Source organism: Aquila chrysaetos, chromosome 2 (assembly GCF_900496995.4).
Source record: "Aquila chrysaetos chrysaetos chromosome 2, bAquChr1.4, whole genome shotgun sequence".
NCBI classification, from domain to species: Eukaryota; Metazoa; Chordata; class Aves; order Accipitriformes; family Accipitridae; genus Aquila; species Aquila chrysaetos.
In genome coordinates, this window is record NC_044005.1 from 4,868,527 (window position 1) to 4,893,886 (window position 25,360).

The window sequence follows — 25,360 nt, forward strand, 5'->3', positions numbered from 1 at the left end:
AGGGTGGGGAGGTTTATTTGCAAATTCACCTCATGAGTCAGGCTGGTAAAAAAAAAAAAAAGTATGTTCCCTTTGCTGTGAGTCATTCTCCTGGTCTTGTCTGCAAAACAAGAACAGCGCAATAGCCACTATGGAAGTTTTCAAGGATCTCTTTGACACGTCTCAGACTCTTTTATAACAGTTGCTTCATTTGTACTTGGGAGATGCCAAGTTACAAGCACAGTGTTGAAATTTCCAGCAGATGCAGTAGCCTAGACCAGCACACTGCTAACATCAGCTTATGGGTATACGTCAGATGTCAGAAATCCCCTGTCACCACTATTCATTGCACAGTGTTGATGACTGAACAGAGCAGGCAAATCATGAAGAGCTATCTGTTCGAAACTATCCGTATAACTGGAGTTTAGTAACGATGAAAGTCGATGCCAGCACAGTAACACCAAGTCATGCTAGCTTCCTCTATTTATTTCAGTGTAATCAGTATACAGCTTCAGGTAAAACTTAAATCAGACAAGCTCCCCCAGCTGTACTGCTGTACTGGCAATGCTTTCTGCTGAGGGATTGTTTTATAATAACAAAGAATGCATGTATTACACTAAGGTCACCATTACAAGAAGAAGCCCAGTCAGGTATTTGTTAAAAATAGAGTAACTGGAGGTACTTATCTATACTGTATATTTGAGTAGTAGCATTAAACCGGCATGCTCCTTATGCATAAATACATTACAGTCCAGATAACAGAATACATAAGGAACAAGAGGCGAGAAGAGGCTGAGGTTAACATGTCAAGTGTTCAGAGAAAGAGGTTAAGAGATTGTCACATGAAAAAGTAAAGACAGAATACAGTTTGGCTTGAAGGTACTTCAGCTACTCAATAGATAACTGTGTCCTTAAAAGAAATAATAATCAATGCCTATTTTAATACATCGCCAGGAAAAGATAGTGTCTGATTCTGAAATCCTTGCTCTGACATAGTTTCTACTATTACAAAGCAAGTGGTTGTTAACCACCAGGAAGACTCCCACAGGAAAGAGTTACATGCATCAAACCCTGCCACAGCTGCTGATCAGGCAGAGCTGTTAATGCTCAGAATACCAGAGCCTAAGGGTGCAACAGCAGCCTCACAACAGCGACTGAGTATGAAACAAACAATGCTTTGGGGGAGGCAACAGGCTGAGTCTTACCCCCAGAAGATGCCCTCGCATCAGAAACAGGGCACAGGTACAGCTAGTCTGGTAGGCGTCTTATAAAAATAATTCATGAGGTAAGTAAGGTCAGGACAGAAAAGCTTAAAGATGAACAGTTTTACAACTTAGGGTAGACAGGAAATACATGAAATTACACAAAAATAAAAGTATTTTAGATTGTAGTTAGAATATGCAATCATTGGATACAGTAGGCATAACCAGCAAATGCCCCGCTACTAATACACAGCAGTACTTACAGTGCATAATGACTGCACCATAAAATATTACAAAATATTTTAGTAAGTTCCACCACAGAATACAACACGCATCCATTCCCTCCAAATATAGTTCAAGGGTAGCAGACTGTATTCCAGGTATCTTCTGTGGGTTTTTTTATTAATATAATTTACATATTTTGAATTTCAAGTCACTCTTCATTTCTCCCCAGAGGGAGAAAGGGGAGAAAATACAATAAGGTCACTGAGTGCTTCGGCTGCTGCAGACTTCTGGGCTTTGATCTTGACTGGAGTGAAGGGAAGCTCAGCATCCAGCATTGGCTGTGGGAGAAATCAGTGTGAAGTAAGTGTTTGAGGAACAGTTAGTTATCTGCTGTGCAAAACAGCACTGCAATGACACACAAAATAAGCCAATAGCAAATTCCCCTTTCTCTAATGACATCTGTATAAACACCAGACCAACCGTAATTAGTCAGGCAACTGCTTATCTATGTTAGGTACCTGCCTACTTCAGAGGCCACTTAAACCTCGTGGGACAAAAACTAGCAGAAAACACTTTTGACAAGGTGTCCCAGTTTCATCTGGGATAGAGTTAATTTTCTTTCTAGTAGCTGGTACGGTGTTATGTTTTGGGTTCAGCATGAGAATAATCTTGATAACACACTGATGTTTTCTGTTGTTGCTAAGCAGTGTTCATACCAAGTCAAGGATTTCTCAGCTTCTCCTGCCCAGCCAGCAAGAAGGCTGGAGGGGCACGAGGAGTTGGGAGGGGACACAGCCAGGACAGCTGAGCCCAACTGGCCAAAGGGGTATTCCATACCGTGTGATGTCATGTCCAGTATATAAACTGGGGGGAGTTGGCCTGGGGGGGATCACTGCTTGGGAACCGAGTTGGCAAGTGGTGAGCAATTGCATTGTGCATCACTCGTTTTGTATATTCCAAATCTTTTATTATTGTCATTATTATGATTATTAGTTTCTTCCTTTCTGTTCTATTAAACTGTTCTTATCTCAGCCCATGAGTTTTACCTTCTTCCTTCCGATTCTCTCCCCCATCCCGCCGGCTGGCGGGTGAGTGAGTGAGCGAGCGGCTGTGTGGTGCTTATTTGCTGGCTGGGGTTAAACCACGACACAAGGGGACAGGAGAAGCATGCAGTTCTCTTGCCCCTCACTCAGCACTATGGACACATTGCAGCTTTAGAATAAGCAAAGTACCGATCTGTCAGGCAGAGCTGAAACTTGCAGGGATTCAGTAGATGTACTAAGTATACTAAAATGTGCTTGCTTATCTATGATACTGTTTCAAAGCAACAGCCACAGTTCAAAAATCAGGTACCGCTGTAAGTACCGTGACTTTCCTAAGAGAAATTTTGCAAGCTTACTTCCAAACATAAAATAAGAAGTGAATGTGGTCCACTTCAAGCAGTAATCCATATTTTAAAGAGGACTTTTCACATGAGACCAAGGAAACTGTACAGCCAATTTCTTCTAACAATTTGAAAGTTTTGGCACACCTCTTTTTTCCCCTGTTGAATCTTACTTCCAGCTCTAAAAGATAAAGCTACAAGAAAAAAGGGATGGGACAGACCTGGAAAACTCCAAGAAGAAACTAGAAGGAAAAGGCCAGGCCATTCATTATGTTAGTAAATATTTACAAGGAAATCCACAGAAATATAATTTAAAGGATCAATGTGATAAGAATCAGACATTCTTCTGTGACAAATGTCTCAATTCATCCTACACTCATCATGTGCAATAAGGAATAACAGCGTGAGTCCGAGCAGAGAGACAGGAATCGTGGCTTGTATTTAGAGTAAGTTATATGAACTGGGTTGACAACATCTTACAGAGTTTAATTTACTTTGTGCTGTAACTGATTCCGTAGGAAAGGCTAACAGTACTGTAACATGCAGATTGTCTTAGTCAAATAAACCTGAAGGTCAACTTACCATATCAAAAGGATTTCTGCCAATGAAAGTCAAATCACTACATGAAACATCTGAAAAATAAGAATATTTCATTTTTTTTTTTAACATTAGTCTGATGCTGCCAAGGCTGAAAAAAACAGTATTGTTTTCTGCATTTACTGAAAAAAACAAAAAAAACCCCCCAAAACCCAAAGCAAACCATAAACAGCCTGTATTGACATCTACTTCAAGCCTCTTATATTAGCTTTCTCCTTCACATATCACATGGAAACTATACACAAAAATCTGAGCGGCACTGTTTGCTCACGTACAATGCGTGTGTAAGTCATACTAGCTAAAGGAGGTTTTGCTAACAGCATGCATAGATTAACCAAGCTACAGTGATGGTGATTTCAAAGAGTAATATTTAGACTATCATAAAACTTTAGAATAAGCCTAAGGCCCCAGAAATGGCACACAAACTATACTAAGCAGCTTTAAGATATACACCTGTTTGATGTGGTTTTGGTTCTCCAGACTGAGCAAAGTTAGTATCTCTGCAGGTCTCCTTTTCCGGACTGCACATGACAATATCTTGTCCTTGTTGTTCTGCAGCAGACAGTTCCATCTCTTCCGTGTCATCCATTACTTTTAATTCACTGCTAGAATTTTCCAGCACCTGAAAGCAGAATTTTAACTGTTCCTCACCCTCTAAGAGGCTAAGATGTCTGCAGTAGCTATATTTGCTTCCCAGAGAGCTGAAAGGAAAGCATCAGTGAAATCAGGCAGACAAGAGGCAGCACCTATGACACTAGGAAGCTTTCTTATTTTCTGTTTTGTCTGCAATAAAAGGAAGTTTGTCAGCTTTTGATGCCGAAAGCACAAGGTGAAAAGGTAGCTAGGACATTCACAAGAGGCGCATTTACAGAAACCAGCATGTCCCTGTTATGTCAAACCAAGTCCATACATCTAATCTGCAGTTTTTAAGGACAATTCAGGAGAGACTGGGTTTTAACTCCAGACACTGTACAAAGCACAGGCAGGACAAGGCTCACAGCTTAACGCTGTGATCCATTTCACATGAACTATTTCCCAAACACCTTTGTAAGCTTGATAATCTCTTAGAGAGTATAAAGGAAGTTCTTCCACATGAAAGAAGATTTTGACCTTCAACTGCCAAAAACATTCTCAGGATGTTCTCTCATGAGACTTTACTTCAAGAAAAACCTATCAGCAATACTGAAAGTTAAAGATTACTACAGTTTTCCCCCAAAAGCGACATCACCAACAAGCAATTTCTCATTTGACAGGGAAAGGATGAAGTAAAAGGCCTAAGAACAAATTAGTAACCAAGTTTTGAGTTGTTGGCGCTTCTTTTTTTAAAGTATATATTATATATACGGGAGGGTAACAACTGCTGTAGTCATGAACAGATCCAAGCAGTAACAAATAACAGTATCGTCTAAACTATGGAAGCCATATTCCTGTTTTTTTAAGGCTACTCAAACGTAGGCAAGTCACCAAGTCTTCAGACATTTCAGGGCATGGATTTCTGAACTCTGATACTTGTGTTAGTAACACTGCTCTTGCTATACCTTTAAATAGCGTTAACAGTCCAATGCTCTGCTATGGCAGCATGAGGACCCAGAGAGCTAAATACTACTGTTGCCTGTAGTCATGATCCCCAAATGCAAAAGCATTTAAAAAAATTCACACCAGAAAACAGGTAGTGGACTTCAAGGAACATTGCTTGCCCAAGCAACAAGTGTCATCATACAGCAGCCAACAAAAGATAGCTCCCAAGGAGCTAGACAAGGTCCCCAAACTGCAGCACTTCCTATCTATGTCCACACTGAGAAGGAAAAAGCACGAGCCTGAGGAATACAGAAGATATCTTGATGAGGATTTGATCAGAAATCCAAGTGTCTGGGGCTATTAAAAAAACCTTTTTTTTTTTTTGCTAAAAATAATAAAATATTTAAACCACTTACCTGAACTATGCATGACTTACCTTAGTTGTCTCTGCTGTGCCAGCAACAGGACAGAGATCTTCCGCAACTATGGAAATGCTAAAAGAGAAACCAAAATGTTTTCATTCTTACCAATCGTCTTCATCAATCACCTTCAGTCATCTTTTGACTTACCCAACTGATCTTACAATTTGCTCTGCAATTATGCTTGCTTGTTTGGCACTGGTCAGCTATATCAAATTTTCTGGGCAAAAAACAAACTTCTACCCCAGCAGCGAAATTACATTTGGACAAAGCTCTTAATATTTGCTTGAGGGAAGGAAAAGACAAGGACTTTGCAACCTTTATCACTGCCAAATTGAAAGGTAACCTCCAATGGGTATTAATTCTTTCTGTTAAAACTATAAAATTATTTGTAGAAAGTTAATTAAAAGCTGCTTTAACATGTCTACCTTTGTTCAAGAACACCACCAGGGAGTTTTTCCAGTGGGGAAGTTTTTCCAGTGGGAAATTCATGCACTTTCAAATTTTGTGCTGGGTGGAAGCCTTTGAGCGCTGGTGGTGTTTGTTTTGTAGTTATATCCTCAGGGTTACCAAGAACAGAAGGAATGCTCTGAAGCAAAGCTTCACTGGGTGATCTTGGAGTTGCCAGTTCTTCAGAAGTCCGATGGGAAGATCTGCAAGGTGTCTTTGAAAGCAAGCCTGAAAAAGTGTGTTTAATGTTTCATTACTACAGCAGTTTGAGAAGATGAAATTAACTGTTTCTTTCGATTCTAGCTAGGAACACTATTGTTTTCTGCTTGCTGAATTGTCTTATACAAATATTATATTGAAATCTTATATACACTGCAAGGAGAAATTGAAAAAAGGTGACAAGAGTAGGTCAATAAGTTACAAAACTACCTTAACACCAGCTAAGCAACCAGCTAAGCTAAGCTTCTTCACAAAGAACCTAAAATAACGAGTCTTGCTGTTCTTATTAAAAAGTCCATCTGGTGAAAGCTGTCATCAATTTCCACCTTTCACATTAGATAATTTTAATAGAATTAAAGAGACACAGATTCAGAATTGATTCTTATAACAGATTCTCTGCTAGAGCTTGCTTAAGCCCAGTGTTGCTCCAAGCTTTTCAAAATGTCCTAACAAGAGGCATATGAAAAAATTGCTAGTCTTGTGATGAGGAAAAAGATGTACACAAAAAATAAACTGTGAAATTCCAAGCCGACTTATGAACTAGAAATGGGGGAGAAGCAGAATGACTCCTGAAGAATCAAGGATTACTGAAAATACTGGCTTCACACAGTATCAATAAGATAGATACTGAAAATAAAGTTATATTTTGAGCATCTGCTCAAAAAACCCCTATTAAACAGGTTTTATAACAGACTGGAATATGTTACAATCTTGTTGAACATGAATACAGATTATGGCTATAATTTATTTGCAGCTTTGAAGACAGCACTGCAAGAGATTTAGTTAAAAAAAAAATCCAATTCTTGTCTTACAAATAGAGGACATTAGCCTGCATTGACTTTGATGAACAGGTTTGTCAGCTAAGTCTGGGAACACTCACATTAAAACTTCATTGTTAAATACATGCTGAAAAAACATGAACCAGCCGCTTTTACCTCTCTGTCTAAGCAGAGATTTCATGTTGCCATAATCACTCAAATCAGTACATTCATGTAGAACAGTTTACTTTGGATCCCTGATGTAATTAACCACTAGCTGAAATATTAACCGTGTCCAGCACTGGAGTTGTATCCATTATAAACAGCATAATTCCTCTTCCCAATGAGATTGGTTAAACTCTCTTCAGTACTTTCAGGTCACAGAAATCATAATTAAGCTTCACCCACCTGGAAAGGTTTTCACAGGGCTTTCAATTCTGAAAAATCCTGCTTCAAAAACCACTTTTTCTACTTCTGATAGTTTCTCCTGATGCATATGATCAACAGCTCCATCATGCCTCATTTTATCCCTCATAGCTGCTTTTATAGCAGCAAGCCGGTTTTGGGCAGCAGTTCTTGCAGCTGCTCCCAGCTTTGGTTTAGACACTCTATTTGGAATAGTCTTCTTCTGAAATGGTAAGAAAGTCTAGGTCACATCTGGAAGCTTCGGACAGAAGCAATTGCACGTGAACATTTACGTAGCTGCTGGCCACACAGAGACGGCAATAAGCAAGAGACGTGCTGGAGACAAGGTCTCCATTCACCTCCAAAATGTCTTCGACTGCCATTCAGCTATTAAGGTTAGTTTGCGATGACCATATTAAGGATTTTTCATATTGAGTCTGAGGTTCAGAAATACTCAGTACAACTGTTTAACAACTCCAGTTAACATTTTTGATCACAGTGGGATACAGGGACTCCTAGTGGCAAGGAGATAAAGTGACCGCAGGGCAGACACCAGTCAAGCCAGTGAAGTCTCTCCTGGCATTCAATTTTTCAAAGGAAGTTGTGCGTCTTGTACAATCTGTAGGGTTCTGACATTTATGGGCAGCTCACGCAGACTACATTCCCTCCAGTCTCCTGTGCCTGGAGTTTCTTATCAACCTTCATATCATTTTTATGATTAGTTGAGCAGTCTCAAGGAACTGGATGGAGTTCAGGCAGTGTGAATATGACTTGATGTTCAGTCATTAGAAGCAATTATGTATTCCAAACGGAAGAGCAGATAAAATAGCTTACATTAAAGCTTATTTTGCAATAAGCAATAACTTATTTTGGATAGTGTCAGATCCATTTGTGCTTAGAGAACTAGTAGTTTAATGCTACCCATGGTGCTCTCTTAATGGGAAACCATTATAATTTAGCACTCACTGCTCAAAACTGGCAGTCACTGCCAAATTCCTGTGTGGTTTCCTCTTCAGTTAAGTCCGTGCCAATGCCAGTGGCCCAGATAAAGTGTTCTACATCTGAAGGGTAAATTTCTATTCTAAATTTAATAGATTTGTCTTACTAGTGAAGAGTCCAATGACTCCTAAAGAGTCACTGTTAATTCTTAGTTCTAATCTTCCCAGCCACAAGAGGCAACTAGCATTACGAACACCAACTGATACAAGTGCACTTGGGAGATGCAAGGAAGAAGGGTGCATCTTGAGACGAATTTCACTGAATTTTTAAACGTTAACATCTAAAGAAGCCAGATGAGTAGGGCTTTAGAAGGAACTTCCATTTAAGAAGAGTATTCATTACTGCAATAGCAGCTTACTAGTTATTTTAGATAACACAGATGCATCTTCATGCCTTAGGAGACATGCTTTAGGGGCTATTCATACCTTAACAATTACTTTGCTTGGGACATCAAGTGGTTGCCACTCATTGTCTTGAAGCTTCTTCAGATCATCAAATTTTTTATTCACATCTTTGATCTATTGGAAAGCCCAGAAAAGTCCAGGTTTAATTTTCAAGATTATCAGATTCACAATAGAACAGTGCTTCATAAAATCAGATAATAAATTTAAGCACAGTTATGCATTTAAGTACTTTTGCTTTAAATGGAGAAGCAAATTAAACCACCAACCGATTATAAGAAAGTATTAAATGTTCTCATACCGTTGACATGAAGGTTACACTAACATACACAAACTTCAGGTTAGATGACAAGACCGGTCTCATTTCTGTAGTTTAAAGGTTAGTGGGGGAAGTATAGAATTGTTCAATAAGATCTAACATCCAAAATGAAGGAGCTGGTTTACAACCTGTTCTCCTACTGAACTTAAGCTCTTTGACAATGGTCGCATTTAAGGAATGCAAAAGAACACATTGCATAATAGTCTTTATCCAAACAAGCAGGAGTCTTCCATTATGTAGGAAACACGCCATGCAAGCTTGTTAGCTCTTTTAAACTGCTGGCCTGAACATCTTCCTGATGCAATCTGTGCCTGTTCATGACAAACTAGCTCTGCAGCATTACCTCCTCCCTGACTGATAGTCAATGCGACCGCCTTGTTCTCCTTAGGCTTTGTAATGGAGACACTTGCCTCATTTGCTAGAAAAGCCATACAAGGCTTGTTTATGTCAGCAGACCAGTCACTGAGGTGACGAGTCCTTGACATCCTCCCTGAAACTCAGAAGACACAAACAAAAAAAGAATGCAAAAAGGGACAGAGCTAGCAATTCTGTTACTCCAAGTTTATCTACGGGAAAAGGTGAGGAGGCTCAGGAGAAACTTGAGCTGCTCCCAGATACATAGTAAGCATAGGTAAAATGTTGTTTTTCAAGTTACCGGTTCTAGCAAAGTTCCCCTCAAATATCTCTGAAGCAGCAGATCAAACCGTTACGCTTTCTGGATGGATTTCAAGACCTATGATTAGGACCTTAACAATAAATCCATTTTGCATTTAATTTAACTAGTTACAAGTTCCTTTGTTGAATCCTGATTTACAAATACTGTTGAGAGCCCTTTTGATAATTTAGAATATTATATTTCATCCTGAAACTAAGGGAAGCAACAACATAGAGAGAGAGATGAATGTTTTCTACCACCTAAGCTCACTCCTAAATAAGGTTATTGTAGTTTCTGCATTATTCTCATACTGAAGCATGGAACCCTACTTTTCAGGTGAGCTCCAGGAATTTTCCAAAAGCTCCCAGCTTTTGGTCCAGGTAGACATCGTGACTGTATCCTCACTCCAAACCAGAATAAGACTTGGCTACACACCTTCATTCCAGAGAAAAACAAGATACACGGGCCACAAGAAGACACAACAGATGAACTGGTCCATGAATTACAAATCATAGTATACCAATTGGTACTATTCACTATCAGAAAGTGTTAAACAAGGACCTGCATTTTTTACATTAAAAAAAAAAAATCAGAATCTGAATATTCAAAAACCAAAAATATCGTTTCAATCCATTGTTTGTAAATAACCCCATCAACTTTACTCTAGTAGGTTAACATGCAAGTACATACCTGAAAATTAACCATATCCCAAAATCCATCTAAGTCTGTACACGTTGTTTCTTTTTCACCTCGTTTAAATTCACAATTATCCACCAGTCCTTCAAACTGTTTAAACCTTTCTGCTATGAGCAGTCTTGTCTGACCAACTGTGGTGCGAATAAGATCTTTAGCTGATAGCAACAAGAAAACAAGGAAAGTACAGCTTGGAATAATCCATCATTTCACAACTGATTTAAATAAGTATTTGAAGAGTCTGGAATTTGTTTATTGTTTGAACTATGTTCATCTATTTCAGACCTGCAATACAATTCAGATGGAGCATACCTATCCATTGAACTGCTCTAAACTTGCTTCTTTCAAAAAAAATGTTACTATCTCTTTAAATCTTCAAGATTAGCATTGACAAGCCATCTTCATTTTCCCAGACAAGAACACTTGTTCTACATTAAAACCTAATTTTATTTTAAAAAATCAGCTTGGTTAAAGTTCATACATTTAAATACACTTAAAACTGACAAGAGAAAAACTATTTCAATATGCACTTTGTTCACTTTAGTGTCAACCACTGTCGCGTCAAGTACTACACTTAAGTTTTAGTATTGGGAGATAAAGCATGCCTTTTTATTTTGAGGCAGATACAACTCTAAACTTTATCTAAGACAACTTTTACTAAATGCTGTAGACAGTGCTATTTTGCGAATATATTCGGATACATGTACTTCCCTCTGCCCCTTCAGTTACCATAACAACCCTTCTAGTGCCTATTACAGTTTAGTCTTACCATCCTCTGGAATATCCAACTCAAGTTTTCCATCCCACTGGAGGCACTGAGACATCAGCCTCTCTGCCTCAGACCGAAGAATGTTTCTAAAAATAAAGGGACAGTGAAAAAATAAGGTTTTGGAGAATTGTCTAACTGCTGTCACTACTTGTGACTGTCAATGGTTACTATCCTTTTGCTTCCAGAGAAGCTACGCTGCCTTTGAGCAGGAGCCATTAGATCGTTTTAGTCTGCTGACTGGCTGAGATGCAATTTCCTTTCTACTGCTTTTCAAGCTGGTGCTCCTTAGGACAAGGTCTCCAGAATTTTATATTCTTTACTAGCACTAACAATACAAAAGGGAAGATAGGACTGTGTGCCTACTCAGGTCACTGCTGACAGATACCAACCACCATAAGCTAATCTTTACAAGATGTCTCGTTACTCATGCAAGGGACCTCTGAACAGACAACAGGGAAGTGAAACAAATGAACACAAACCTGAAATAGGGCACATCATGCTCTTGCTCTCTTATATCATCTGACTTCATTTCAAGCGCTGTTACATCTGTAGAGACAGGAATTGTTTCATTTGACCTTTGAATGGAAGTTTTCTCATCTGATTCACTTGCTGAAAAATAGGAAAGGCATGTGTTCAGAATCTGGTGAAAACTAAAAACATTAGAACAATAAACTAAATGTGAACTTCCTACCTTTTTTTTCTTTCAAACTTGTAGCGGTTTGCTGTTCTTGAATGCCTTTACCAGCAGGTGAAACTTGACTTTTTAAATCAGGCTCTTGTGCCTTAGTTTCACTGGATTTTTCAATTATATTACTGGAAACAAACAAAAAGTACATTTAGAGTTAAGACACATTGAGGAACTGACATTAAATATGGCCAAATACACAGAAATGCATAATTTAGAAGGCAATCCTACACACAGCCCTAGAGAACTCAAGCAAATCCTATTAAAATGAATAAATCTGTGCAGAGAGATATACAGCACAGTCCCCCGATATACGGAGCTGCTCTACTTCTAAAGCATAGGCAGAATTATGGATTATATTGCTTTCTTTGCTGTTGTATTAAGTCCACATTTAAGCAATGATAGCAACCACAATGATCAGGTGTTTCAACATCACAACAGTTTGTTACACAGGCAATCTCTCTATAGAAAGGTGATGTTGTCTCTATCATCACAAAGAAGTTCACTTGCATTTTAGGCCATTAGAAGAAAGAATCTTACACTGGAGATTTGGAAAAATCCCAGAAGGCATTAGGTGTCAAAAATGCATTTGCCCTAGAAGGAGTCATGGGCGTAACTTTGTAGGTCGCTAATCCATTTAATGGCTGAAACACAAAGTTTTGAGGTGCAAAAGAGCGTGTCCTGGGTCTCCCTGGAGCAGAACTGTTTTTGTTTTCCGCTGAGGTTTGTTCCTGTTGAAGTTCTACTGACACTGAATGTTTAGAATCAGCTGCAGAACCTTTAATCGCTGGATCCAGCTGAGCATTTTTATCCACTTCATGTTTAGAAGGAATTACCTATAACAGCACAAACAGACAAAGCGAATGCTACATTATCAAATCAATGAAGTGTTTACTATAGGCATGGGCTGAATCATAACATGGCTGTCTGAAAGCCATCGGGAGGGGAACAGTTTCGGGTAAGTTGCTTTCTACAGTAGCATACACGTACAGAAGTCATGATTTACCAATAGGCCCAAGTGGTTTTGACACCTGCAAATCATTCTAGCAACAGGGGTAGCACTTCCCTATGAGGAATGCGACAATCCACTGAAGGGGCTAAAGCAGCAGAACACCTCACCTACCAAAACAGTAATTAAAATCAGCAAATGCTTGCTCCCACTGCTAGGAAAAAAAAAAAAAAAAAGCTTTATTTAAGGTGATAAGCTCCTCAAGAGCAGAATTACTGGCTCCAAATCCAACTAGGCCTGTTGAATAATCACAATTTATACACATACTCTAATTCAAAGACTGAAGAATGTGCTAAAATAAGCTGGTAGCTGAGGAATGCAGCCCAAGACAAGTGCAGTTAGGACCACAGAATGTCATTTAAAGAGGAGAAAAAGTTAATCAATAAGTTGAATCCACATTCCTATGAGATGAGTGACCAGATAGTCATACAGAATGCATTTCTGAGATACCTATATTGAGATATTATTAGCTCAAACCAGCCAAAAGAGCTTAGATTGTTTTTCAAGAAAATATGCATCTTCAATCCACTGAAAGTCTTGTTATACTTTAGATAGCCCTGCTCGGAATGTAAGCCTTGAATTCAACTTTTAACACACTTCTTGTAACGAGATGACTGAGGTTACAGCAAGAGTTTACCAACTGGCAGCACAAAGCAACTCCTGCCTATGAAGAGGTACTTATCTAAGTGAAGATATAAGTGCCTCTTACCTCCTGTCAGTGTTTGTGCGTGATTGAACCAGTTTCAAGGCAATACTAGAGCACAGCTGCAGTTATGAAAACAGGAGTGGAGGTGGGAGGCATGAGGGAGACACGAGGTGAGAGGGAATAGTGGAGTGCAAAGAAGGAGAAAAATCTCACACAGGACTGTCAGCGCATGAATGCGTATGCAAATTGTTTGAGGACCTGGGCTGGATGGCTACGATGAATTCATATACTGCTGTCTCTCTGTAGAGGCAGAAAAATTTTGTTATAGCAGTGACACTAAGGACCACAATGACTGCCTTTAATTATGATAAATCACGTCTATCTTGCAGACAATAACATTTCCAGCTTTATTTTTTGGTGGTTCAAAACCTAAAAATGCATTTATTTCTTAGCTTCTAGAGTCTCATATTATTACCTGAGCAGGAAAAGGATACATTCAGAGTATGTTTCAAAAAGTAATGAACTGCACAAAATTTACAAATGCTAAATATAAACCAGCAAAGCAGGCCTTTTTTTTTTTTACTAGTTAAAACATCAGACATGAGATATGTCATGTAAGAACTTCTTTTCTAACTTAAATCATTGTCCAGATCTTGATTAGTGATAGTCATCCATATAAGCACTAAATTTGACCTTAATTTTATAAATATGACAACATAAATACAGCTTCTTCCCAAAATCTAGCTTATTATTGAAGTTATTACTTCTATACTTGAGCACAAGTATATTTGAGCTACAATTACACTGTTATTGGCTCTTAAATCAGTTTTACTGGGTTTCCATTTCAGATATTAAATGTCCTACCTCTGTGATGTCAGGTTTGACTGCTTTCTTCTGCTTTCCTACGTTTGCTGTCTTTCTCTGTGACTGGCTACCTAGAATGAGAGAAATTCCCAAAGGTCAAAAAGGCATCTGATTAAGATAACCCTTCACCAAAAGAATGCCATAAAAGTCCAGTGGCTAAAGACAGGGAGTGTTTTGTTTCTTGAGTGGGAGGTGGCTAGAGGGCAGACACCTAACTGCAAAAGTTCATTCAAAAGAAAACCTGGCCTAGGATTTAACAGCCTATTAAGAGATGTGTCACCTAGAAAGGAAAACAGATCCATTAAGTTTAGTCTTTCGATGTTGTCATATACTAAAAATAAAAGTCACCTTATTTCCTTAAAGGCTGAAGAGATAGTGTCAAGCCAATTTGAGTTCAGATTTTTAATTTCTATATGGCATATGATTTCTGTTGGTGAATTGAAACTGATACTATCAAAGCTGTGCTTTCAGCCTAGGGATTAACTCGTGTCATAATACAAGGGACACCACAAAACATTTTAGAGAATATCCTGAGAACAAGAATATATACTAAAAATTTCCCCTTCAGTAACCATTATGTTCCCCTATTCTAGTAAAAAGACAAACATGGACAAAGAGAAATTCCTGACCTGAAGAACACAGGCCTCATCTCTTCCAGAGGTATCTGCTCCTGATCACAGACTTACTAATCATATGTCCTTTAAACAGTGATACACCAAACTGGCAAATTTCTACCAGTTCTGGTTTGGTTCTTTCAGTTTGTAATTACCATATGATATTGATCCTCCACACTGATGGATTTTATGGGAAACTGTCCAATGTTGGCTTCAACATCTTGATTTAAATATTGCAATAGAGTTCCAGATGAAAGTCTAAGCGATACAGTATTTGGTCCTTTTCTTACATGACAATTTGGCATGATTTACATACAGTCTGTCTATTCAAAGGAGATGGTTACACAGCAGAATGTAGTGTGCTAAGACAGTTCAGAACAAGCTGACACATATCTCTACAGCACAGAGTGCCTAAGATATGAGCAAGATCCTAAAGACAACAGAGCTGTCTTAGCGTATCATTTGACAATGAGTCTAACAGCAGCATATAAATGTACTTATGTTGTTTCCAGTGCTCACTTATACAGTACTAGATGGTATCTTTTTAGAGCACACTATTCCAAATACTTACATACCAGGCTTGAGCTACACAAGCAGGACTAGATTTGCTGCCTCACTTACCAGTAGTAGCAGCAGTAGCGGTTGTTTTCAGCACCTGCCTAGCTGCAGAGGCAGCTGCTCTGGTGATTCTCACATTTAAGGCTGTCTGGACTGCAGTCTGCAACACTGTAAGAAACATTAATTCCAGAGATTTCAAGCTTAATAAGGAGCTGCACTCAAGTAATATAAATGAAAGTTTATGTTTTGTAGAAATCAGAAAAGTGCACTAGCAATTATCAGTTGCATTAGTTTGCCAGAATCAACAGGGTTGGGGTGGTTTTTCAGTTCAGTGCGAGCAGCGCTAAACATGGAGAGCACAGCTCAGCCTTGGCATCAAGGCAATGCTCTGAGGGAACTTGACTGAAAATGTTTTTGTTGTACAGTAGTACCTCCAGGACCATCAAGGTACCAGTGTGCTAGATGCCACGTACAAAGCTTAAGGAACCCTTCTCAATGTTCCCTGCAATCAGAGTCAACATCATCCCCATTTTACAGATTAAGCCTTCTAGAGTAATAACTTGCCATGGTTATTTGCGCAGCTGGAAGCTTAAGCAAACCATCTGTGTAACAAAGTGATGCCCTGGTCCTTATATGAAAGTATTCTAAGGTCTGAATTTAATGTAATCTAACAAAGTATTCTTAAGACTAATTGCCCCTGAAATATTTTATAAAATATGACAAATTCATGCACTGTATTACCCATCTTAATAATTTTCATCTTTGTATTTTACTACTGTTTCTAATATCCTTCAAAAATGACAGCATTCTCCTGCACAGAAAAAAAGGAGCTCTTTATTTCTTATCCTCCCTTTCCACATCTGCCTGAAATCTAGTAGCCCCACTTGGTTACTATTAATGCTATTTGTGTTTTTAATGTCAAGCTGCAGTTCTGTGGAAGCTAGAATGACAAGTTGGGAAAAAAATTACTAGATAAATAACTATAACATTTGATTTATCCAAACATTCCCTACCCTAACATTTTTATACTAGTGTTTAAATACATATAATGCTTACTCTTGATTCAGCACAAAAGGAATAATCAAGTCTAGTGGATGACAATTTTTCAAAATTTACATGTTTTAATTGTTATATCAAACACTGATAATAGATCTTTTCAGTATTCACTGAAGGCAATACAGAAACTTATTTCAATAAAGGTCTGCTGCTTTCTGATTTAATTAAATTAGTGATGCGAAAGCCATTTCACTCTGAATTACTGAATAGCTTCCATTAACGTCAATATTCCACATGACTTAGCCTTATCTACTTAAGGCACGGACATCACTGTGCTATCAAGAAAAATTTCTAGTCAAAAGTATTCTACTTCCTTAAAGGTGGCATGGGATGGTTTTTGTTATTGTTTTCTTAACAAATGTATGTAATTGTCACATAGAAAGTGACAGGTACAGAAGGGGCTGCTGTAAAATATGAAAACGTAAGATTGTACTTGTCTTTTATTGAAAAAGACAATCGCACATTTACTCAGTTGCACTAGTGTGTATCAGAAGTTTGGGCTCCTGTCTCCAACATTATATGCTGTCCCAGTTTCATCTGGGATAGAGTTAATTTTCTTTCCAGTAGCTGGTATAGTGTTATGTTTTGGGTTCAGCATGAGAATAATCTTGATAACACACTGATGTTTTCAGTTGTTGCTAAGTAATGTTCACACTAAGTCAAGGATTTTTCAGCTTCTCATGCCCAGCCAGCAAGAAGGCTGGAGGGGCACGAGATGTTGGGAGGGGACACAGCCAGGACAGCTGACCCCAACTGGCCAAAGGGATATTCCATACTGTGTGACGTCATGACCAGTATATAAACTGGGGGGAGCTGGCCAGGACGGGCAGACCACTGCTCGGGAACTGACTGGGCATCAGTCAGCGAGTGGTGAGCAATTGCACTGTGCATCACTTGTTTTGTATATTCCAATCCTTTTATTATTTTTGTCATTTTATTATTGTTATCATCATTATTAGTTTCTTCCTTTCTGTTCTATTAAACTGTTCTTACCTCAACCCATGAGTTTTAACTTTTTTTTTTGTTTCCTCCCTGATTCTCTCCCCCATCCCACTGGCTGGGGGGGAAGTGAGTGAGCAGCTGCGTGGTGCTTATTTGCTGGCTGGGTTTAAACCATGACATATGCTCATGTGCTTTACCAGTACACTATCCTTTTCCAAACCTTTTTCAATGCTGAGTTACACAAGCAGTTTAATTTAGAGACCACAGACAACAAATTATCTGCTGTATAGACAGAAGAAAGACTTCGCTGAAAATATTTACAGCTCATTCAATCAGCTATTTTTCAGGCTACCCACAATACCAAGGAAAATTCATATTTTACTTATGTCAGTTATCCTTCATCTTTCCAGGTGAAGTTGCTTGCTCTTCTGTAATAGCAGCAGCTACTACATGTGATATTCTGAGAGACAAACAGAAAGCTCTGCACAACTCCAGATGCTACAGCAGCTAGCAGTCATGCAATTCTGCCTACTGACCTTTTTCTTTTCCCTCTCCTAGGGTGAATAATCAGTAACCAGGACAGCTAGTATCCTGCATTCCATTTCCCCCAGCCTACAGAGGCAACAAGTACATGGGATACCTAGAGCTACACGCTTGATAGTCTGCCAGCTGCTTGTCACAGTTGGTAGGAACGGCTGTCCTAAAAACTTCTCCTTGTTTCCTACCCAAAAATGTGCCACGGATCTCTCCCAAAGATGTTCCTGGCCTCCCTCCCATAATGACACAACTACTAACTCAGGAAAAAAAAAACCCAAACAAAACAGCAGCATCCTTTCAGATTCAGATGTAGGGATCATACTACTTTCATACCTTTCTCTTTTTCAGCTGCTTTGTCTGTACTTATCTGTTTACGTCCTGATTGTGTAGGGCGCGCACTATGCCCGCTGGCACAGACCTACAAGAGAAGATAATTTTTTGTGAAGTATCAGATTTCCAGAAGTTAAGCAACCTAATGTTTTTTCTCAGCTTTCTATCATAGGCTCCAGTAAAACAAATGGTCAAATAATTTGGCACAAAGGGCTTTAAAAAGTAAAGAGAAATTAAGGATAACTAAAATAGCTCGGTTTAGACATGGGTTAACATGCATTATTGAACTAATCAAGAATTTGCCAGAAAAGAATGAAGAAAAATATTTAAGAAACAGTTTCAATTTACTATGAAGCTAGGTGCCAGTTAGTGCCACATCTTATACACATTACGTGTTTTCAAAACCAGTTTTCAGAAAAAAAACCAAACCCCAATATTAACTCAGTTGTCCCTTTGCAAAGTTATGACTGGAAATTCTTCAAATGCATTCAAGTTTTATAAGACAAGGTTGCTAGATTAATTTTTTTTTTTTTTTTTTTTTACAGATTACTGCTGGTGAAATTCCTCAACGAAACCTACTTTTTTGTACAAGTAACAGCAGAAGGGACTGCCAAGATTCACAGTAATAATATGCCAACACTGAAGTGATTTTTGAGTGAAGAATGAACTGACTCTTTATAATCTGTATTCATGACAGTCTTTCTGCATTCAAGGGAGATGCACTGGTTTTCCAAGCCAAAACCAAAGTATGTAACTTCAGTCTCACTACTACCTCTACAGATATTTGCAGTCCTTGCTGACTACAATATTTTGTATTGAAAAACTGATCCAGAAGATCTGTGCGCTTTTCTCTGTTCGTACTGACCTAATCAAACTCTCTGTAGTTCAGTTCAGCACAATGCTGCATACCAGCTCGCTGAAAGCTTTTCTGATCTAATTTGTCTTTCTCGCCAGGAAAACCTCCTTAGAGACAGCACTCAACTTGTAAGCATACAACCCTGAGTTATGGTCTGAAGGACAATTGCATCCTTTTCTCTAAATTTATTCACTGAAGTTTATATAAAAAACAAACCGTAGAGTGCTTAGATGCAGCTGGTATCACAGTTTTTTCCTCCTGGTTCTTGGCCTTTGATCGAGTAATCCTCCCGGAGAAAGCAGGAGCTGCCTAGAAACATCCCCAAGGAAACAAGAGTTAACATACTCCTTTCCTGCCCCCGTCACTGTTAAAGTGGACAAGAAGCCTAAGCGTGAAAAGCAACATGCCCATGCAAAATGGGTCAAGTGTGTAATTTGAAAAACTTTCAAAGTCAAGTGGACTAAATAGCAACAAGTTATCAGTTCTAAATAACTTAGCTGTTTCACTTGTGGATGAATCATTCCAGTTTTTGAACTGAGAACGTAGGCATAAATACAAAAATCAACATATCACTAGTACTATTTCCAGCTTTGTTTTAAAAAACATGAGCCAAATTACTCCCTTATTGTTCCTTATTATAAAATAAGTATTTATAAAGTATTCACAAAATAAACTGTTTATTTGGCATAACATACACATAATTTTGTATACAAATAGAAATTTTAGTATAGTATACTACATATACTTCATTTAGATATTTAATAGTACTCTTACTACCTTCTCTCTTGGCTTCACTATCACTTGATCTTCAGGTACAAGTGAAAGAAATCCAGGTGCAGGTGGTCTATATAACCCAACTTTAAACACACCCTTTTTTGCTTTCTCTCTCTGCTCTTTCAGTTTTCGAAGTTCCTTTTCTTCTTTATAGCGCTGGAGCATTTCCTTACGTTCATTAATCTTCTTGGTGGCTGCATTTGTAGATTGTTCTGAAGCAAAGATGGAAGATGGACATGTTACAAAATCTTGAAGACATTTTTAAGCCAACAATAAGCAAGTCGGAAAATTTCAAAAAACTTTTCCAAGCTAGAAGAGGAACATACTAAGTCAAAGACCAGAAGACTGTCTGGAATCTGTGCCTGCAAGTTTCAATTAAAGTCTTAAAATGCAAATACTTGTGATCTATTAGCTCGCTAAAAACTTAAATTCTCTTAATTGTTTTAACCCTTCCCACTAAAAGAGTATTCAATGTAATTGAATATTACATTGAATTTCAGGTTACAAATACACCTCCCCAAATCTGCACCTGAGGAATACTGTAAATTCATATCCATTTTACAGTGTACAGGCTGCTCCTGCAAGGTTATAGTATTAAAGTTAACACTTTAACTACTTGTTTAGTTTATTTGTATCAGTTTCTCTATTCAAACACTTGTAATGTCATTGAAAGCTGAAGTTTAGGTCAGCTTTAGATACCAAAGTCTGCCTCAGGCTGAGAATAAATGAGGCAGATGTTATAAGAAAGAATAAATACATTATTTATTATTTGAGATGATGCCAAACTTGAAATACATGTCTATCTGAAAAATTAATATCTACTTAAAGTTAAAATTTATTGAAGATAATCAGGATACAAATTTCTTAAATTTCATATTTGACATGATTACACAGGGACTGCACTCTTTCCTCCAATAAACTTCTGCTATCAAAATACTGAAAGTGAAAATATTTCTAAAGAGATCTGTTAACATTTTTAAAGATTAACTTAATTCCTTAGACCATAAGCATCCAGGAGAGCCAGGGAGGCAGAATTCAGTATATATGCAGGCCCTATTTTCTCGGAGGAAAGAGAAGTCATCAAAAACTAGCAAATTTTAAAATAAAATTATACTACACATTTACCCATTTATAATTATATATACCCAATTATAATATACAATTACCCATTTCTAAGCATACTTTAAGCACAGACAGACATCTCTTAGATGAGATTTTAGATCAGGATTTTCACTTCCTGAATGACAAAGCAATCATTAAGAGACTTCCCACTGAATATTAATAGCAAAATGCATTCTTCCTTTAGTTGCTGCAGACAAATCAGAGCAAAGCTCCATTCATACAACCAGAGCAGTCAGGAGAATAAAGCTGTATTAAGGCTTCATTTTCTTAATTTTCTTAACAGTTAGAAGAACTGGTAGTTGTCAGTTTTAAAATCTTAAACCTTTTCTTCAAATTAAAATGTTGACCACAACTAGGTTCCTGTGATAATGTTACTAAATCTACTTAAAGACATTTTACAATTTAAAAAAAGCTTTAAAACAAGTCCTTACTTACTCTGTTTTACACTGCGGTTCTCTTGAGAGCATGTTTCACTTGTTTCATTTAGTTGAGAAATTCCCCTCTCTTTTGAGAGCTGAACATTGACATCTGCCAATCCAAACTGTCGGCCCTTTTCAAACAACTTGTGTCTGTTCTCCTTTTGAAGCATTGATTTTCTGCGTGCAACTTTTGTTCTGAGCGTTTCTGTACTCAAATCCCTCTTGTATTGACTGGCAAACCGGGAGGTAGCAGCCATCTTGATGACCCTAGACAAAAATCATAATGATTAGGGTAAAAGCTGTCATGTTTTGTTTTGCCCTTTTCATTAGAGTTTGCATGTTAGGAACAAAGCCCTAGGTTCTTCATCTCTGTATGTGTACCAGAGAAAAGGCAAAGGACAATTTCAGTAATGACTCCTCATTATTTCTCTTTATTTTATGCATTCAAGGGGACAGTTTGTTTGTGAAGCGGTCAACAAGTCTGACACAGAATCAGTAGGGGACACTGCATCACTGCCAGGGGTTGGCCTGCCGGTCTGTTTTCAACACAGATGTTTTTCATGTTAAGGAGACAAGCAAGTAAATGACAAGGTTGTAGGACAATACTTGGAAGCAACGTTGCCACTGAGCATTTAGATTATACCCTATCTGATGGCAAGGCATTTTTGTCATGCATCAGAGTACTTGGCACCATTTCCCAACTGAGTTTCCAGGATGCAACTGCAATACAATAGCGTTTATTTCAAGCAGGATTCCTCCCTACTTTAACCTGAGGAAGACTTAACGCAAACATCACTTGGTCTGTACATGCTGTGCTAACAACAATGTGAAAAGCTCCATCCCCTACATCCCGCTGAAGCCCGTCTTGTTGAGGGTTTTCATGCTTTCTTCCTGGAGAGAGGTCAGGATCAGTTCTCACAATTGGCCTTACTCTGCCACCTCAACCAGGGTCTTTTAGAAATCTCATCTTCTATTACTTATAGAAAACAGCTTTACAGTAAGGCAGGTGATAACAGCTAAACTAAATAGCCAACAGTTATTCATTTACCAGTAAATTGGTCATTTACTGAGGTTCTTCATTTCAAGACAGCAAGCTTTGATCAAGCTAAAGGAATCATCAGTGAACTGGACTGAAAAGGTCAGCCTTGACTATGGGTGTACAGGATTTCTTAAATTTACTCCCCTCCCCCTCCACTTGCTACCAAAAGGCAAAAAAACCACAAGCAGCCTAACCGAAAAACCCAAATGTCAAAAGAAAAAGAGTACCAAAATAAACAGAAAGAGTACAGAAATAAACTGCATATACTTATGGAAAAAGCAAGCAAGGAGAGAATCTGAGCTATTGTAAGAAGGAACACAGACAAAACCTGTTCAGATACCATCACTGTTGGCAGTGGCAGCTCCTTGTGCTCCACTTCATGGCAATATTCACATACTGAGCAACTTGCATAGCACCAACAGTACCTGCACAACCATCTGGAAGTGCTTGGAATAGATACTGGAGATAACGTAGGAGTCAGAAATCTAAATGGGTATATTTTGCTTCTTTTTTTCCCCCAATATGTTCAGTGCTGTAGGACAGCAAAACGGTCAATGGAAGTTAAATGAGCAAAGGGGAATAAAAATCAAAACTCAGCTTAAAGCACTCAAATCAGAGACTGGATTTCTTCCACATAATCCTGGAAGGGCTGGTGCATGTCAGTGCCACCTGATTTGTGAATATCATATGTTTTATCCTGCCTTTTACATTCCAACTTTCAGAAATTGATTAAAGATGCTAGTTAATTAATAATGATTGCAAATGATCAGACTAACTCTACTGTAGTTGATAGGTTGCATTTGCCTTGCTTTACATTTAAGTGATTAAGGAAGGTTAATTCATGAGCATCTCCAATAATTGTCTCTGAACTGATCTTGTTAGTAATTCCCACGGTATTACAGAAAGCCATGAAGAAAACAGTGGGAATATATCTCTACTACCTACCTCGTAGAAGAAGCAGGCTTTTTGAGTCCAGTGGATGAAAATCACTCCTAAAAGCAGCAGCTAGCATCAAGTCTCTACACCCATCTTTTGTGGGCTTTCAGGACAAATTCCCTAAATTTACCTTAAACATGTTCTTTAAGTACAACAACAGTTCCCCAAAGTGCATGCACAATTTTAAATTCGGTGCCTTGATGGAAGGTAACATAACCTATATCCACAGAATATATACACTGTTATGTATCAGGCAAGCTTACAGAAAGCTGCATATGCCTTAAACACTGATAAATAGTTAACACATTTAAAGGATTTTTATGTTCTACCTTCTACTTTGAACAATATTTTCCTAGTTATTGTAGTATAAGTCCACTTAAGGCCTTCTCCCATGAATAAGCCTCAAAAGCAAGTGATCTATGTTTCAGTAAGTAACCCTGCAGAACAATTCATCTGAAACTTGAAGGCGGCAAATACAATAGAAGCAGAGATACAGAGAGAGCTTCCCACAAACGTATTATCAACTCACATCCCAGGTCAGCAAAAGCACTACAAGAGATTACCCGTGATCTTTTTGGGCTCATAAAGAAACATGTTGCATGCTCAATGTCCAAAACATATCTTTAGGACAAAAATACCTGTCTCCTTTTCTTTCCAGATTACAGCTTCTGAGTAGTATCTTGCCCAAACAGGAGTCTAGAAGATTAATTGGAATTTAAATTGGCATAAATTAAAAACTAGTAGCAGGAAAGGGACAAAGGGCTTATATAAAAGAAAAGATTTGTGACTGGCAACATATACTGCCAAAATTAAAGTTGAAAATTTAGAGGATTGACTTTTATAAAAAAAAAAACTGATGGAAAAGAACCACTTTTGACCTGCAACACCACAAGAACTAAAGGAGCAATACGGACAAGAAAAACATTTCGGTGCACAGTTAGCAGTTTTAGCCTGAGTCGCGACAAAGGAGAACAGGAACAGCAAACATCGCTACTTTTAAAGCGGGAACCCGGCAAGTTTAGGGACCGAATAAGGTCTAGACTCGATGGTTGCGAGACGGGGCCCGGGGGTCACGATGAACTGAACGCCATCTTCCAGTCCCCTGCTTCCCATCGCGGCTCTGAGGGGTCGCCGCAGGATTTTCCCCTCAGCCCCTGCTCCGTCACCGCCTCAGAGAGGAGGCACGGCTGCCCCAGGACCCGTTACAAGGCCCGCTCCCACCGGCCCGGCGCCGCCATACCTGTGCCGACCCCCGACGCTGCGCTCCCCACAGCGCGGCCCGCCTCGGCTCACTTTCAAATCTCACCTGACAACGCTCATTGGCCGGTCCCGGCCCGCCCGCAGGCTCTCATTGGCCCGCTCGCGGCCGCCCGTTGACGGGCTGAGCCGAACTCCCGGAGCGGGCTGCTTATTGGTCGCTATGCTTGATCCTCATTGGTTGCGCTGAGCATTTCCCCCCCGCCCTTGCCGCTCATTGGCCGGCGCGGTGCGGGAGGCGAGGCTTGCCGGGCGCGGAGGGCCGTGAGGGGGCGAGCCCTTCCCCTGGCGTCCCGCCCGCCGCGGGGGCGCCGCTCTAAGATGGCGGAGGTGGTAGCGCGGCGGCCCAGCGAGCAGCGCCAGCAGCAGCTGAGGCCGCGGCCCGGGCTACGGTGCCCTCCCGCCCCACGGGGACGCGGAGGCAGGGTGAGGGGCCCGCGGGCCTCGCACCGCCCTCCCGGCGGCCAGGCAGGCCTATGTCCGTACCTCAGTGCTGCCTCCTGAGGAACCGAAGCCGGGTTTACACAGGCTTGAAAGGGCCTGGGGCCGTGCCGAGCCTTTGCTGCCCCTGTGTCCTCTCCTGTATTTGCATCGTACCGGCCCTCCTGGGGTGGGCTGTGTTTAATGCGATTCGCACCTGCAAGGCAATTTGTTCTGGGTTCGTTCATAAAAATCAGCAAAAACCGAAATGCAGAAATGCTAATGAAGGGACCAGCCACTTGGT

General features: G+C 39.3%; 1 protein-coding gene across 4 annotated transcripts; it reads right to left on the bottom strand.

Moving 5' to 3' along the window:
* Nucleotides 1-658: 658 nt before the first annotated feature.
* On the bottom strand, nucleotides 659-24,746 carry DLGAP5 (DLG associated protein 5). 4 transcript variants are annotated; one of them, XM_030002660.1, is made up of 20 exons: nucleotides 24,620-24,681; nucleotides 22,784-22,902; nucleotides 21,421-21,671; nucleotides 19,867-20,075; nucleotides 19,306-19,398; nucleotides 18,237-18,321; nucleotides 15,432-15,536; nucleotides 14,197-14,267; nucleotides 12,218-12,513; nucleotides 11,684-11,805; nucleotides 11,472-11,601; nucleotides 10,993-11,078; nucleotides 10,221-10,381; nucleotides 8,581-8,673; nucleotides 7,160-7,379; nucleotides 5,753-6,002; nucleotides 5,342-5,399; nucleotides 3,841-4,009; nucleotides 3,373-3,422; nucleotides 659-1,744 (listed from the first exon to the last, which is right to left on the bottom strand). In XM_030002660.1, the coding sequence occupies exons 3-20, from the start codon at nucleotides 21,659-21,661 to the stop codon at nucleotides 1,622-1,624; spliced, it is 2,562 nt and encodes an 853-aa protein (XP_029858520.1). In that variant the 5' UTR covers nucleotides 21,662-21,671; nucleotides 22,784-22,902; nucleotides 24,620-24,681; the 3' UTR covers nucleotides 659-1,621. The 4 variants fall into 4 exon arrangements, with proteins under 4 accessions (XP_029858520.1, XP_029858540.1, XP_040985170.1 ...); XM_030002680.1 differs by having other exon boundaries at nucleotides 22,772-22,902; nucleotides 24,620-24,670; XM_041129236.1 differs by lacking the exons at nucleotides 22,784-22,902; nucleotides 24,620-24,681 and adding an exon at nucleotides 24,686-24,746.
* Between the last annotated feature and the right edge of the window lie 614 nt (nucleotides 24,747-25,360).

Coding starts and splice junctions, on each gene's coding strand:
- DLGAP5 (XM_041129236.1), bottom strand. Junction 12,514..14,196: donor TCAAACCTGACATCACAGAG/GTAGGACATTTA, acceptor GTGCTGTTATAG/GTAATTCCTTCTAAACATGA. Junction 4,010..5,341: donor GCACAGCAGAGACAACTAAG/GTAAGTCATGCA, acceptor TTCTGCTTTCAG/GTGCTGGAAAATTCTAGCAG.